The sequence below is a fragment of the Equus przewalskii genome, chromosome 16, assembly GCF_037783145.1.
Source record: "Equus przewalskii isolate Varuska chromosome 16, EquPr2, whole genome shotgun sequence".
Classification (NCBI taxonomy): domain Eukaryota; kingdom Metazoa; phylum Chordata; class Mammalia; order Perissodactyla; family Equidae; genus Equus; species Equus przewalskii.
Window position 1 is genome coordinate 65,398,889 of NC_091846.1, and position 14,225 is coordinate 65,413,113.

Here is a 14,225-nt window from a genome sequence, read left to right on the forward strand (position 1 = left end):
GCAAAAATTGAGTGAACTATATGGGCTGTTTGAGCATCTCATGGCAATGGATCCCAACCTCTTACACCGGCTTCCTCAATCTCTTTGAATATCCAGAAGTCAAAACAACCGCTGGGCTGTAGCTTTTTCAGGCCACTATTTCCATAGTAATTGGTCATTCCTCTCAGATTTCACTGATGTTCAATAGTCTTTGATCGCCTCTGTTTTTTCAATCATTTCCTTAAAGGGACTTCCAGCAAGTTCCATGGCAGCTGGGCTTGTCCCCAAGGATATGGGAGAGGAAACGGAAGGCAAAAATCAGTGGGCAAGAAAACTTCCATTTTTGGCACATCTAGCAGTTAAGACATATTTGGTGATGAAGAGTTTGTGGTTACGAGTTTCTTTTCCAACACCTGGGCAATTTAGCTCTGAAGGAGCAAGGTGGAAGGGTGAGTGCTCACTGAATTCTGACTGGCTGAGAGCACAGTATAAGACTCAAAGCATGGAACAAATAGAGTTCAGAGAGTTCACGGTTCTAATGAACCATTTATAGTGTGTGTGTACATACACTCGTACATACATATATACATCTACACACATATGCACATACATATACACATCTTCACACACACACACATACATTTTAAGAAACATGTTCCAGACATAAACTGTGATATAATGAATCAGCATTGCCCAGGACATTGTTAAACAGCATATTAATTAACTTTAATTCATCTATTACAAGATCTAGTCACAAAATTAAATAATTGTTTAATTAATTTAATTTATTTAAACAGTTAAATAATTGTTTAATTGTGTGATTAAATAAGGAAATTAGGTACCCTGTTCAAATACTTCTAATTATAAAAGGCATTCTCCCGAAAAATAAAGATAAATACAAATTATCTAGAATTGATTTAGTTCATTTTGTGTGTGTTTATTCATATACTCAGTGGATGTTAACTGAATACACGAGCTACAAGAGTTGTCTTGGTAGGAGGCAGTTACTAAAAGGAGTGTAGACTCTAGAACTAAACTGGCTAAGTTGAAACCCCACCTCCACCACCTTCTAGAGCAAGTTACTTCATTGCTCTGTGATTTGGTTTCCTCATCTGTACAATGGGAATGAAAATAGTACTGACTGCAGAGGGTTGTTATTAAAGGTGTCAAGCACTTAGAATGGCGACTGGTATCTAAAAGGTACCCATACACGTTTTTATTAGATAAAAATAGGAGAGAGCCTACATTTTGCAAGAAAGCCCTCACAACTATTTGCTTATGGGTATGTTTTTGTAAAAACTTGCGTTTTTGACCCGTAAAGAATTCCCTTTAAACTTCCAATAATTTTTCCTATGAAGTAAGCCAAGTGGTAAACACAAGACCTCTGAATCCTTTGGAATCAGTTTCTCATTAGCTCTATTCTGAGGACCAGGCAGAGAGTTCTAACAGGGCTTCATTTGTAACAGGCATTAGAATGTGCCACTTCCCATCCTTACACAAGTGACGCAGAAAGGGTGAGGGCTGGGCAAAGAATCTTCCACTTCTCCTCAGTGCCCGCCCCCCTTCTTTTTTCAGTGCTACATTACTCCTTCTCTCTGCTGTTTAATAGGTACCCCCCTCCTCACCCTGTGGCTTCCCATCCCTTTTTTAAATTATTTATTTATTTATTTATTTATTTATTTTGAGGAGGATTAGCCCTGAGCTAACGACTGCCAGTTCTCCTCTTTTTTGCTGAGGAAGCCTGGCCCTGAGCTAACATCCGCGCCCATCTTCCTCTACTTTATATGTGGGAGTAGGACGCCTACCACAGCATGGCGTGCCAAGCAGTGCCATGTCCGCACCCAGGATTCGAACGGGTGAAGCCCGGGCCGCCGAGAAGCAGAACGTGCAAACTTAATCGCTGCGCCACCGGGTCGGCCCCCCAATGCTTTTTTTATCCTTTATCTTTGTTTCTTGCTCTTTTTCTTTCTCCGTTCATTTTTGTTATCCTTATTCTGTTGTGTAGTTGTCCACCCCCTTTTACATTTAACTGCCATCTAATTGTCTCACTTTTCCCGCATTTCCCTTTGGACCCCCCCACCCCCACCACACACACACAGAATTTTTTTCCCCTGGACTAATCTCGCTCTTACTTCCTGGTTTCTCTCCCTGTGCTCTCAGCACCAACTTCGTCTTTGTTGGCACTCTACTGAACACTTTCTGGTTTTTCACTTTAAGATTTGCAATACAGTCCGCCCTTAGTCACTTACCATGTCAATCTAACTCTGATTAACACCACTTTTATGGAAAATGTAACTTCATAACTTTAAAAAGAGGCAAGGAAATGAAAGAGCCTGGGCGAACTGAATAATACACACTTTTTCATTGACTACCCACCGTGTTCCAGGTCCTTTCTATACATTGTCTCTCATCCTCATAATAACTTTGAAAGGAGCTATAGTTTATTCCTGTTTTATAGTTGAAGAACTGATGCTGAGCCATTAGGTGACCTGCCCAAGGCCACACAGAGCTAGAATTTTATCTTGTGGCCTGAGGATTCCCTCATCTGCCCTCTGCCCCCTATATCACCCTGTTTCATAAGAGTAATGAACTACAATGCTTTATCACGTTTCTAATAAGCAAAAATAAGAATTGAAAATAAGACTATACATAGAGATTTAAAACACATTATCTTCATGCACTTCTCCCTCCTTACCCTCCCCGTACGTGTACACCTTTAAATATAGCAAAGGAGGGAGAGTAATGTCAGGAAGTGGGTAGAAAAGAAAGCAATGAGGACACCAAAGGAAAAACCCTTGCCTCTCTTTTCTCTTCATTGATTTCTTTGTGATTGGTTGAGTTCATTAGGAGTCATAGGCTCCAAGACTTTTAGAGTTCAAAGTGGTCTTGGAGACCATCCAAAATAACTCCTTCATTTTACCAATGAGGAAGCTGCAACTCAGAGAATAAAATGACTTGTCCAAAATATATAGATTTAATTGCTGCCCAACCTGAGTGAGTAGGTTGAATTAACACTCCTAAGATGCTTTTTGACCAGCAAAATACTGCCAAACCATCTGCAAGCCCTGGAGGGTTCCAGCATCCCAGAGTGAGAGTCATTCCGGGCTGGAGGGGTAATCACTAAGACAGGTATGAGCTGCTGGGGCCCAAAGCTTACCCCTCTGGGGACTCAAGAGGGATCTAGATGGCCCTAAAATATCTTAGATGTGAGAGTGAGTGTGTTTTAAATGAATGCATGAAAAACAAATCCACAGAATGTAGGGCACCAACTTCTAACAGGCCCACTGAAACATTCTAATCAGTACAGCCTCAGAGGGTTCAAATGCCAAAATAAGGCACTGTTTCCTTATAATTAAAAAATATATATATATACACACACATACACACACACACACACATATGATCAGTGATGCAATGATAAGCATGAGTATTCATTCCCGTAGCGACTCCTATCACTAGCTTTCATGTTAAGTAGATTACAAATATTGTAGAATTAGTGTAGAGTATTAAGATAAACTAAGAGTGTTAGGGAAAATGGAAGGAAGACAAACACAGATATTTTACTATCTCGGTATTGGCATTAATGTGTTTTTTAACATGATGTAACAATATTTGGCTCCTGGGCAGTTGTTTTTTTTAGTTAATACCGTATTTATCAGGAGTTCAGCTTCTTCCCACCTGATCAGCAGCACCCCACCTCCCTGGGATCTAGGAAGGAGCTAATGTACGCTGAAACCAAATTTGATGCTTAGAAAATCCTTGAGCTGGTGAATGGCACACCTGTGTTGTTTGGCAGGCAAGTTGAATCTCAAGTAAAGAATTTCTGCAAATCTCCTGTTCAGTCAGCTAAACTGGTTTCACTGCTATTGAATAAGCCCGGGGTGAGAGAATCCTCTATTTTTCCTTAATAATCATAATGATGCCACAAAATAACTTCCAACGCTAATCTCAGTGGCTTACATGTCAAAAGTGGAAAGGTTCAGAATATATTTCAGGACATTAAACGTCTTCATGTCAAATTTATAGATAAATTAGTAGTTTTCATATTGGAAAAAAATCTACAGTTTTTTGTAAAGACCAAATTATTGTTAATTAAGATGTAACTTTGAATGATTTGGAGAAATAACTTTCTAGCTGTATTTCCTTTTATATTTAAATTAAGAATAGTTTGTTATGAATCGTTAAATAAAAATTTCAGGGAACTGAATCCTAAAGAAAATAAGGAAGCGTTTATCAGTTGAAAGGTACTCTGTAAATCGGCTTGCAGATTAACTGCAAAGGTTATTTGGGACTTTATAATCTGAAAGTGAAAGAGGCCGTTTATCCATTATTTCTTTTTAAAAAATCTTCTGTATAGGGTCCTTTTTCCTTTTCTGGTCATTCTTATGTTGGATTACTTGGTGATGGGTACTATACTTAGGTTTTTTCTGAGTAAACTGGTTTTCAAAAGCTTAAGATATAAGACCTTCTAAAATAAATGCTTGATTCATTACATAATATCCTTTAGGTATTAAAGAAAGGTAACGTTTTTCATCCTTTGATCAGGCATGTGTGGGCTCTAAAATGTAACTCTGTAACGTAAATATACAGTATGCCGGGGAAGCAAAAGAAAAGAGTTTTTAGGGTTGTCTAACCTCACAGAAGGGACAAAGGATTAAAGTAAAAGAAAGTTAATCAGTCCACAGGCATGACGACCCTAGTCTGTTTCAGCTGGCAGAGGAACTAATAGAGCTGCCAGCAGGTCTTAATTTATGGATGGCTTGTGGTATTTTCAACCCCTTTTAAGTTGTAATTGTGTGTCACAATCTCTATAGAAAAAGAATATTTTTTCAAAGTTTTCAACCAACGGATTAATATTCTTTCTGTCTATAATACACACCATCTGTTTTACTAAATTAACTGTTTGTACACATACACATGAATCTTAACTGGTCAGAGCTGTGGGCCCCAACCTGGCGGTACATTAGAAGCTTTGCTAAGATCCCTACCAGAGCCAGCCCAGAGATTCCGGCTTAAATGTTTGGTGATGCAGCAGAGAGAGACAGAGAGAACGAGTCTTTCTTGGAGTTCCAAGTTGGAATTCAGAATCTGATTCCTCTGGAAGCCATGTTGCAAGGGTGATCTGGGTTTATGGGTTTTTTAAGTACAATAGGTAGCGCTACATTATCTGTTAAATAAACTTTTGGGAACGGGTCTAAAATACCTAACCGTTCTTCATAGTTCTTTCTGTAAACCAAACAATGTACCTTTGGTTCCAAACAATGAAATTTATAACCAACCTGTTGATACATTAGGAAGCTTGAGTCTTCAAGGTCATAATACTACACTTCTTTGTGTCAAAAGCAAGTCAAGATTTTGTCTTGTAAAAAAGAAGAAGAAAAGAAAGAATCAACAATTTTAGTGAGCACCTACCATGAGGAAGACACAAGCAAACAAAGAGACTGCCAAGCACAGCCAGAAAATAAAGCACAAAACCAAAATTTGTGCAATTTTTAATTTTAGGAAACTTCATAGTTTTGGTTCTTGACTTTTTGTCTTTTCTGAATAGTAAATTGGATCAGAAATAGGCAGATTGTTCAGAAAGGAATATGGCATAGAAATAAAAGTGGAAGTACGCCGGTGGGCAAGAAACCAGATGATAAAAGCACTTCAACTAAGGGAAATCATGCAAAAGAAGAGAGGACACCTTGTGGTCAATACTCCAAGGTGACTGATTTGAATAGCAGGGAGGATGAGAAGGATGATGTTAGGTAGGTGCTTCCCAAACTGTTTTTAAGTTTGGCCCACCAGAGAAGCCAACAGGACACACAGGATAAGCGGGGACCGAGAGCAGTACAGCAGTGTAACCATGTTTGCATCCCACCGGGCAAACCGTCTTCACCCTATTCCCATTTGAACAAGCCACGAGATGGCCAAGCACACACAAACTTGCCTCCCAAGGAGTCTGATCTGCCCAAGAGTAGGACTTAATCTGTGCTGTCTCCACGCAGACAGGCATTTGGGTGGAAGTTCAAGAGAGACAGAATTGGGCTCAATATAAAGAAGAACTTGCTAAAAATTCTAAAACCAACACCAGAACAGACGCCTTGTCACGCGCTGAACTCATGGCCCTTAAGTTTAGAGCATGAACTGCATATTATCTCTAGAAATGGACAGGATAATTGTGTTGCGTGTGCATCGTGTCCTAATGGTCTCCAAGTGTCTATCTAAATCTCAGTTTTGAGGATTCTGTAGTCCAATCTCCTCTTTTCTCCATAGACATCTAATCACCTCTGATTTCATTCTGTACCCATTTGACTAAAAAAAGAAAAGTGACAACGAGGAATTCAGAAATTCTCCACAATGAACCAAAATGTCCCTGCATAAAGATTGTGAGACAGAGGGTTAGCAACTAGCTTTATTGTAGCGGACTGACTTCTAGGTTTTAGACCTTTGGTTACTTTTGGCAAGAAGTGAATCCTGAAAGCTCATAGAACAGTAAGAACTTTAAATGGATAAATAATAAGCCCATAATAAAGCTAGTGTCTTTGTTCTCTCATTTATGCCCAGATTTGTAACCCCAGGAGCCAAAAGTACACTCTGATCTTTATGTTTACCTTGAGACAGCAGTGAAGGAATGAATAAGTTTATTCTTCAATTAGGGAAAAGGTGGAGGTGGTAAAAAAAAAAGTAAAACAAGACACAGAGCAGTTTCCACTGTGACAGAACCATCAGTTCATGGAATAGCCTCACAGACCTGGGAGACAGGAAAAATGTCTCAAATGCGTGTCCTATGCACTTACGTACGTTAGTACCAGCAGGCCAGCACTGTGGCTGGAAGGTTCAAGACCGAGCTTGTAATGAAGCCTCCGATGGAGCCGCTCCATATGCTGCTGTCTTGAATCTAGGCCTGTGCCGCGCACCTCTTCACGATGACTTTCCCAATACCACGGGGCCAAAAACAACTGCAGAATTTTAGGGCAAGGCCGATTTCCCAGCACAGAACTGCAGTGGTCCCTCCTTGACAAGCCGAACGGGGTCACCCAAAGGAGCGTGGCACGAAAACCTTTAGAATTCAGCAAGGCGAGAGCTGCGTTACCAGGCCGTGTCCTTCCAGGGCACACAAAAGGCTTTTTCTGCTCTGCTTTCACAAGGTCCAGTGGAAGCCAAGCTATGTGCCATGGGTAGGGCTGGGGAGGGGTGGGAGTGGGGGGGCGCAGCAGGTTATCCATATCCGGCTGCCAGTCTGTCCAACAGGACAGCCACCCTCCGCGGGCACTCGGCCCTCGGGATGCGGGGGCGGGGAGAGCGCGAGCCCGCAGTCCTCCCGACCGCGGGCGCCGGACCAGCTGGGTGGAGAGAACCGAGGCGGCGACCGTGACCGCGCCCGCGAGCCTTCTCTGCCCCAAGGGCGCGTGCTCGGGTGGTCCCCTTCCCGGCACGGACTGGCGGTCGGGCGGGACGGGGCGGGGCCGGGGGCGGAGCGGGGCCGCGGGGCCGGGCGCGCGGGGGTCGCGGCGCCGAGTGGGAGTGCGAGCGTGAGCGCGGCTGCAGCCGGCGGCATGGCGAGCGCGGCTTTGGAGATCATCGCCTTCTTGGTCTCCATCTCGGGCTGGGTGCTGGTGTCCTCCACGCTGCCCACCGACTACTGGAAGGTGTCCACCATCGACGGCACAGTCATCACCACCGCCACCTATTGGGCTAACCTGTGGAAGACGTGCGTTACCGACTCCACCGGCGTCTCCAACTGCAAGGACTTCCCCTCCATGCTGGCGCTGGACGGTCTGCATCCTCTCGGCCCCCGCTCTCGGCCCTCGTTCTCCCCGGCCAGCCGGCGGGGGCGCGCGCTCGGCCACACCACCCTCGGCGGGACCCCCGGGCCGGACTCCTCCGAGGCCCGGCCTCGCTCTCTCTCCAGGGCCGGAGGAAGCCAGGGCTACCCGGTGCCCGTAGCTCCCGGACGTCTGTCCCGCGGGAGCACCTGTCCGAGCCGGGGACCCCGGGGGGTGGGGGACACGCAGGCAGGCAGGCCTGGGGCGGGTGGGTGACTCTCGGGCGTCGAGAGTGAAGGGAAGCGGCTTTGCCGTCCCCAGAGTCGAGGGCACGGCTGGGGGACCCCAGTTCCTGGGGGCCTGTTGGGACACGGAGTCACGCAGGGGGCTGTTGTCTCCCCCACCCAGCGCTCTCCGGAAGAGCTGGATTCTGATTAAAGCGGTACAGCTGACTTGTCACAGCGTAATCTGCTTGCTCTCAATTCCCCTTAGCCAGTTCGTTAGTTCTTTTAAAAGTGGGCAGGAGGAAAGGAAACATATTGCAGGGTGTGCTTTATTGTTCCCCCAAGAACGCTTACAAATGTGTCTGCCTCGGCTTTAACGCTTCCTCCAAGTTTTAGGAGAATAAATGGTCCCTGCCTGTGCCGCAGAGGGTAGAGAGTGCTGGCCAGCGAGAGTCCCGTGCGGGAGGCTGACAAGTTCTGGGTCCGTGCCTCCCTTGTCTGCGCTCCAGTCTCCCTCGTGGTGTTCTTTTGTGCGTTGTGTTCTACGTTGTTCTTGTTGATTAGGCTTTATATTGCATTGTGTTATAGCAACAGGTGGGTGTTCATTGACTCTGCCTCTAGTTTAAGAGAACAGTAGATGTCAACCCGGCCACAATGATTGCTGAGGTTCTAGGCTCCTTTCTTCCAGGATTTTAGAGCACGTGACTAGATGGATGCTGGCAGAAACTTAAGGAGAGTCATTTACATCACTTCTCGATTTGAGGTGTTTTCTTTCTCTTTTATTACTGAACTGCAAGTTTTTATTTGCATAGCTGAGTAAATAAAAGACAAGATTTAATTTCCCTAAGATGATGCTTGCCACAAAAAACGAACGGTTCCTCAACGTGGTATTTGATGGAACCTCTATAAGGGAATACGTGTCTGGGTTTAGATGGGTGATACCCAGGTCTGTGTCCTGTTGTGTAAAATAAGTAGTTGGGTCGCTGTTGGTTCCCTAGAATTACTGTTCAATTTCCTGTGCTGTGCGGAGCACACATCCAGGTAGATGCTTTGAACAGGCCTGTTCTTGTTTCTGTGGTTTTCATTCAGGAATATGGGATTGACAGTTAGTGTCCTAAGCGCGTTCTTTTGTTGTAACTGTATTGTTGCCTGAGACAGCATGCCAGATACCACACTTCCTTCTGTAGGACAGTTGGGGGACAAGGGAGAAGAGCAAGAAATCAACGCACCGTGAAGAGCATTGGGTTTTGAGTGTAAATAGAAGCCAGGAGGTAAATAAAAGAACCAGAGCTGAAATTCACAGTGTATGCCTGCCCTGCACCACTCTTCTTTCAAAGGATTTGCAAAAAGTATGCAAAACTACTAGCATAAGAAAAGCACTTTTCCTCTTCCAATTCAGCAGCTAGCACGTGTGCTACAAGCGAATTGTCTCCACCAAGTGGCTGTTTTCTTTCTAGCTGGTTTGAAATGGAAAATAAGGTACACATCATTCGGGAAACACAACTTTTAAGGGACACCGTGAAGGTTTCCTCCAACAGAATTCATTAAAGTCGCTGTATTTTACTAATTGGACATTTCACGGTTGAATGAGCTAATGATTTCTGTTTATTGCTAACCCCTGTTCTTTCCAAGCACCACTTGAACTTCCGCTGAGAATCATTTTCAGCCAGGTTGTTTTTAATACATGCCATCTATTTTTGTTAGTGGGAATGTTTGCCATTTCTTCCAAGAGAATTAACTATAAATTATACTTCAGAGAACTTCTAAGTAAATATGTTCATGCCTCAGCACTTTAATGTGTTAATGAGCTATTAACGGTGTCAGTAAATTAGGCCTGTCAAAAATAATGGCCTCCTTGACTAGGTTTTTACTACCACTTCACTTGATGGCGCTACTTATAAGTTTTGCCCTCCGGAACTGTTAAAAAGCAAGGTTGTACCGGTCTACTTTGCAAAAGATAAACTCTGGAAGAGTTTGTTGGAAGTCCCCTAAGGCCTAAGTATGAGGATGTTTTAAGGAGTGATAGCCCCTAATTTACAAACCTCAGGCTTACCAACAATTCGATTCCATTTGCGGGTGGCAGGGGAGTTTATTCCAGGAACCCCAATCCCTGCTCTTTGCTCCCTGTTTCAGAAAACCTAGCCAGTGACTGTGCTGGTAAGATGCCTTCTTTTGTGCATGTGACAAGTTAGCAAGTTACTGCTATTTTTCTCATGTCAGAGAGAGGTGCCTTCCTCTCCAAGTCAGGGTTCTGGGGGGTACTGCAGAGGGACCTAACTGCATCAGAACCTGCTCTGTCCATCTCTCCTCTCGGACCTGTGCCCAGAGACGGGTTCTGAGACGGGAGAACGGGGTGAGAAACTCAGAAAAAACGTTACGAGTAGTGGTTAAATAAAGTTTAAAGACTACTGTTATTTTCCCAGGAATGTGAAGGATTGAATGCGTCGGCTTGGGATTCTCACCACTGTGAACCATCTGGGAAAATGCATTCCGTGTTCTAAATGATCGGGTTGTAGGATTTAGCCTTTTTCCAGGCTCTTGCATTATCTATCCATAAAACCTATAAGATTACTAAAGTAAATGCAAATTATGGGGCATGATAAGGTTTCCTAAGATAGTTTCTTTTTACACTTATATTATAGAGGTATCATCACACAAACTGCTTTGCCTGCTTAGTGATTACAGTCAGAGTCAGCTAAAACACCTCAAAACCAAAGATTAAGATAAATCTCAAAAAATGATGAAACCACACTGTCCCAGTAGCTTTGCTGGGAAATGATGAGCCAGTTGTGGTTGTCCTGGTAGACTGTCTCTAATCTTGCAAGGAACTAACAGGCTCGTCTCTCTGTCTGTGCTTCTGCCTGCTCCCTGGGTTCTGGCTGGGCGACTTGAGGGTTGAAATTTAGAAGAGACCCGAGTCAGTATTTGGCAGCAGACACCCAGATAGCCCTGCAGCGTGATTACTGCTACCAAAATAAGCCTCTATTATCCTGTTTTGCTAAAAATAAATTTCTCATGTTTTTGGTAGCTTCGCCATCAGTGGAATTCCTTTCTGTCTGGAAATAGTTCACACTATAAAGTGGAAGAACATTGTCATAGCAGTCTGTGTTTGTAGGGGTGCAAATTTGTTTCAATTAAACAGAGCATCGTCTGTGTACTCTTCCGAATGGATCTGAGAAGTAGAGTTAAACCTTAAAGGTTCATTCTTTCCCAAAGAAATGTGGACTGGAGGATACTTGCCAGCATTATTTCCTGAATTTATGATTATCCTAGTCTTAGAATTATTTATCGTAGGCTTTGCCTGAATACTAATAATAAATGACTTGCTATATCTTGGCATTTATGAGTTTTTTCAAATTAAAACGTTTAATCCCAAATGTAAATTTGATGTGCATATATGTTCGTTTGCTTAACAAGTATTTAGTTACACCTAGTATGTACCATCACTATTTCAGATTGAAATAGGGCATTGTTTCAGGCCAAAATGAAAATCACCTTATGTGGTAAAAGTTTGTTTGTTTAAATCCTATTGATTAAAATTTGTTAGAGTCTGGACAAAAGTGTCTGAAGTTTACCATCACCCTGGCTGTGCAAATAAAAATATATGACTAAGGAAATGAATGGTACAGGAGGAATGATCAAACAAACCAATCGAACAGGCTTTTAGGGTACTTTGAAAGCTTCTGTTTATATGCAAACAGATTTAAATTAATTTCATAATTATAAAAATTCTTCTAATTATAAAAATTCCACTACCAATGCTTTTTAAAGCCCAATTTTATTATTTGTGCCCTGAAAACAATAAAATGTCATTAAAGTACTACTTGATAAAGACTCCTCATGGTTCATGATGATATTCCAGTTGGTCTCAGCTTTCACTAATATCAGGTTTGATTCTTTGGGAGGCCTTGCTGCCCAATTATAAATTTTATAATGTCAAAACCATTAAAACATCTATTTAAAAGTTCTCAAGTGCAAAGAAGTAAGAGGATTGGGAGAGTGGTAGAGGATGTTTCTCACTGTAAAAGACAGTGTTGCATGGGTTTTGTAGTCAGATCTGGATGAAATCCATTTTTCCCTCCTATTGACTCATCTCTGGCATATTATATAACCTGTGTGTGTCTCAGTTTCCTCATCTGTGAGTATGGGAATAATTACACTCAGAGATCTATCTTGAAGATTGTGCATACACCAAACTTAAAAGTGTGTGGCATAGCACAGGCTCTCCATATAGATGAACTTTCTTGCCTTACCTTGTGTTTTAACCACTATGGTTATTTCTTCAGAAAACAGAACAGTCATTCAGAAGGACAGTGGAAAATGAGGATTTCTCCCTGGACAGCCACATATTTTATTTTGATGTCAATGACTTCTGTAATTGCAGGTTATATCCAGGCATGTAGAGGACTTATGATTGCCGCTGTCAGCCTGGGCTTTTTTGGTTCCATATTTGCCCTCTTTGGAATGAAGTGCACCAAAGTCGGAGGCTCAGATAAAGCCAAAGCAAAAATGGCTTGTTTGGCTGGGATCGTATTCATACTGTCAGGTAAATAGTAACTTTCTTCCAAACAAGATGCTTCACCATGTTCATGAAATAACACTAACCATAGTACTTTCCCTCTGATACTTCTTAGGGCTGTGCTCAATGACAGGTTGTTCACTGTATGCAAACAAAATCACAACGGAATTCTTTGATCCGCTCTTTATTGAACAAAAGTAAGTACTCTCCTCAGTCTGTGTGTTTCTAGCTCGCAGGAAATGTATATACATATTCTAAATTAAGATACATAAGTTTCTTATGTGGCTTATGAAAGTGAGACATACTGATAAATGGTATTTTATGACATCACTCGAGTAAACATTTTATGTGCTACTTTGGCAAAAGATGCATTTAATTACTGCATTTGTGTTACATAGTCTCTTGTCTCTAAATAGCTCAAGGCAAAGGATTTAGAACTCTAAACTTCATCTGAAGTTTACTACAAATTGAAGTCAAGAGGAGGAAAAGTGGAAGAGAGGCGTAAGATGGGGAGGAAGGAGTGATGGAGTGTGACAATAGAAAATTAAAAGCTTACCTTGATGGTTGTCCATCCAAAACAATATTTGCCGGATGCTAGTCTCTGGGCTGATTTTATGAATTAGTCTTTTAAATTTGCTCTGTTAACTACGGCCTTCACAAGCTCCCCCCAGTAAACCTTTATCAAGAAACTGTACATGATGTAGGATTTTTAAAAAATGCTCTAGGAGTGGTGCAGACACCCACATGTGACCGGTCTCGGCTGCAGGTGAATGCTTTGGCATTTACACATCAGCTTGTTTGTTGTTGCTGTTTTTTAACTATGTGCTATTGCTTTTTATAGTTTCTCCAGGCTTTTTTTTTTTGCATTTGGAAAACCCCAGGAATATCAAACTAGAAATAATAACATATCAAATATTTTGCCTTCCCTGAGAATATACCCACATACCTCTGTAAAAGGCCACATGTGTATGCATGTGTATTGCTGTCAACCGGGCTGGTGATTTTCTTTCAGTTTTCAGATCAAATGTTATAGGATTTTTTAAAAGTCGTTACTAAAATAGCAGGTCAGGTGTGCATTATTTTTTTCCAGTGGATTTAAGAATCTTCAGGAAATTGATTTTCTAGTTTTGTCTTTAGTATCTTTTATGCGTAAATAGTAAATGCTTATATAACAAAATATAATGAAAATAATCAGCAGCACATGTTGAGTCCCTACTATGTACCAACCAGAGCACAGCAAATATTGTTTTATTTTATAGTTTATTTTATTCTTACAACAGCCTTATGAAGGAGGTTCTCTTGGTGTACTACCTTTTTTAAAGTTGAGGAAAGAGGTCAAGTAAACTGCCCAAAGGAATTTGGACTAAACTAGCAGGCTGAGTGAACTGGGATTCACACCAGGCACACGTGCTCTAAAAGGCGTGATTCCTAATGTTCTGTTTCACAACTTTTGTGACAATATACTATGTATATTTTTCATCAAGGGAGTTTCTTTTGTACGTTTCAAAAAACTGTTTAAAATTGTATTAAATGGAAAACAAAAATGACTGTTTTAGACCCCAGTGTAACTTTTACTCCCTTGTGAATGTTAAAAAAATGCGTCCTGATTTATGAATTTTCTCCTAACTGGTTTTTGGTAATGAGATTTGCGCAGGTGTAGATGACACCAAAAAGGGAGATGAAAACTGAGACTATGCTCCTGAAGATGAGAAACATTTTATTGATACTTAAATGTAGTATCATTTTTTATTT

General features: G+C 41.9%; 1 protein-coding gene across 2 annotated transcripts in view; it reads left to right on the top strand.

Annotated features, from left to right (window-relative positions):
• The window catches only part of CLDN10 (claudin 10), a 112,448-nt gene that overhangs the window by 84,848 nt on the left and 13,375 nt on the right, over positions 1-14,225 (top strand). Inside the window, exons 1-3 of one of the 2 annotated variants that reach the window (XM_008542528.2) lie at positions 7,438-7,740; positions 12,339-12,500; positions 12,589-12,670. In XM_008542528.2, the coding sequence (XP_008540750.1) occupies positions 7,521-7,740; positions 12,339-12,500; positions 12,589-12,670 (464 nt within the window). In that variant the 5' untranslated portion in view covers positions 7,438-7,520. Of the gene's footprint in view, positions 1-7,437; positions 7,741-12,338; positions 12,501-12,588; positions 12,671-14,225 lie in introns of those variants that run through there. The other variant, XM_070579076.1, reaches the window with a different exon arrangement.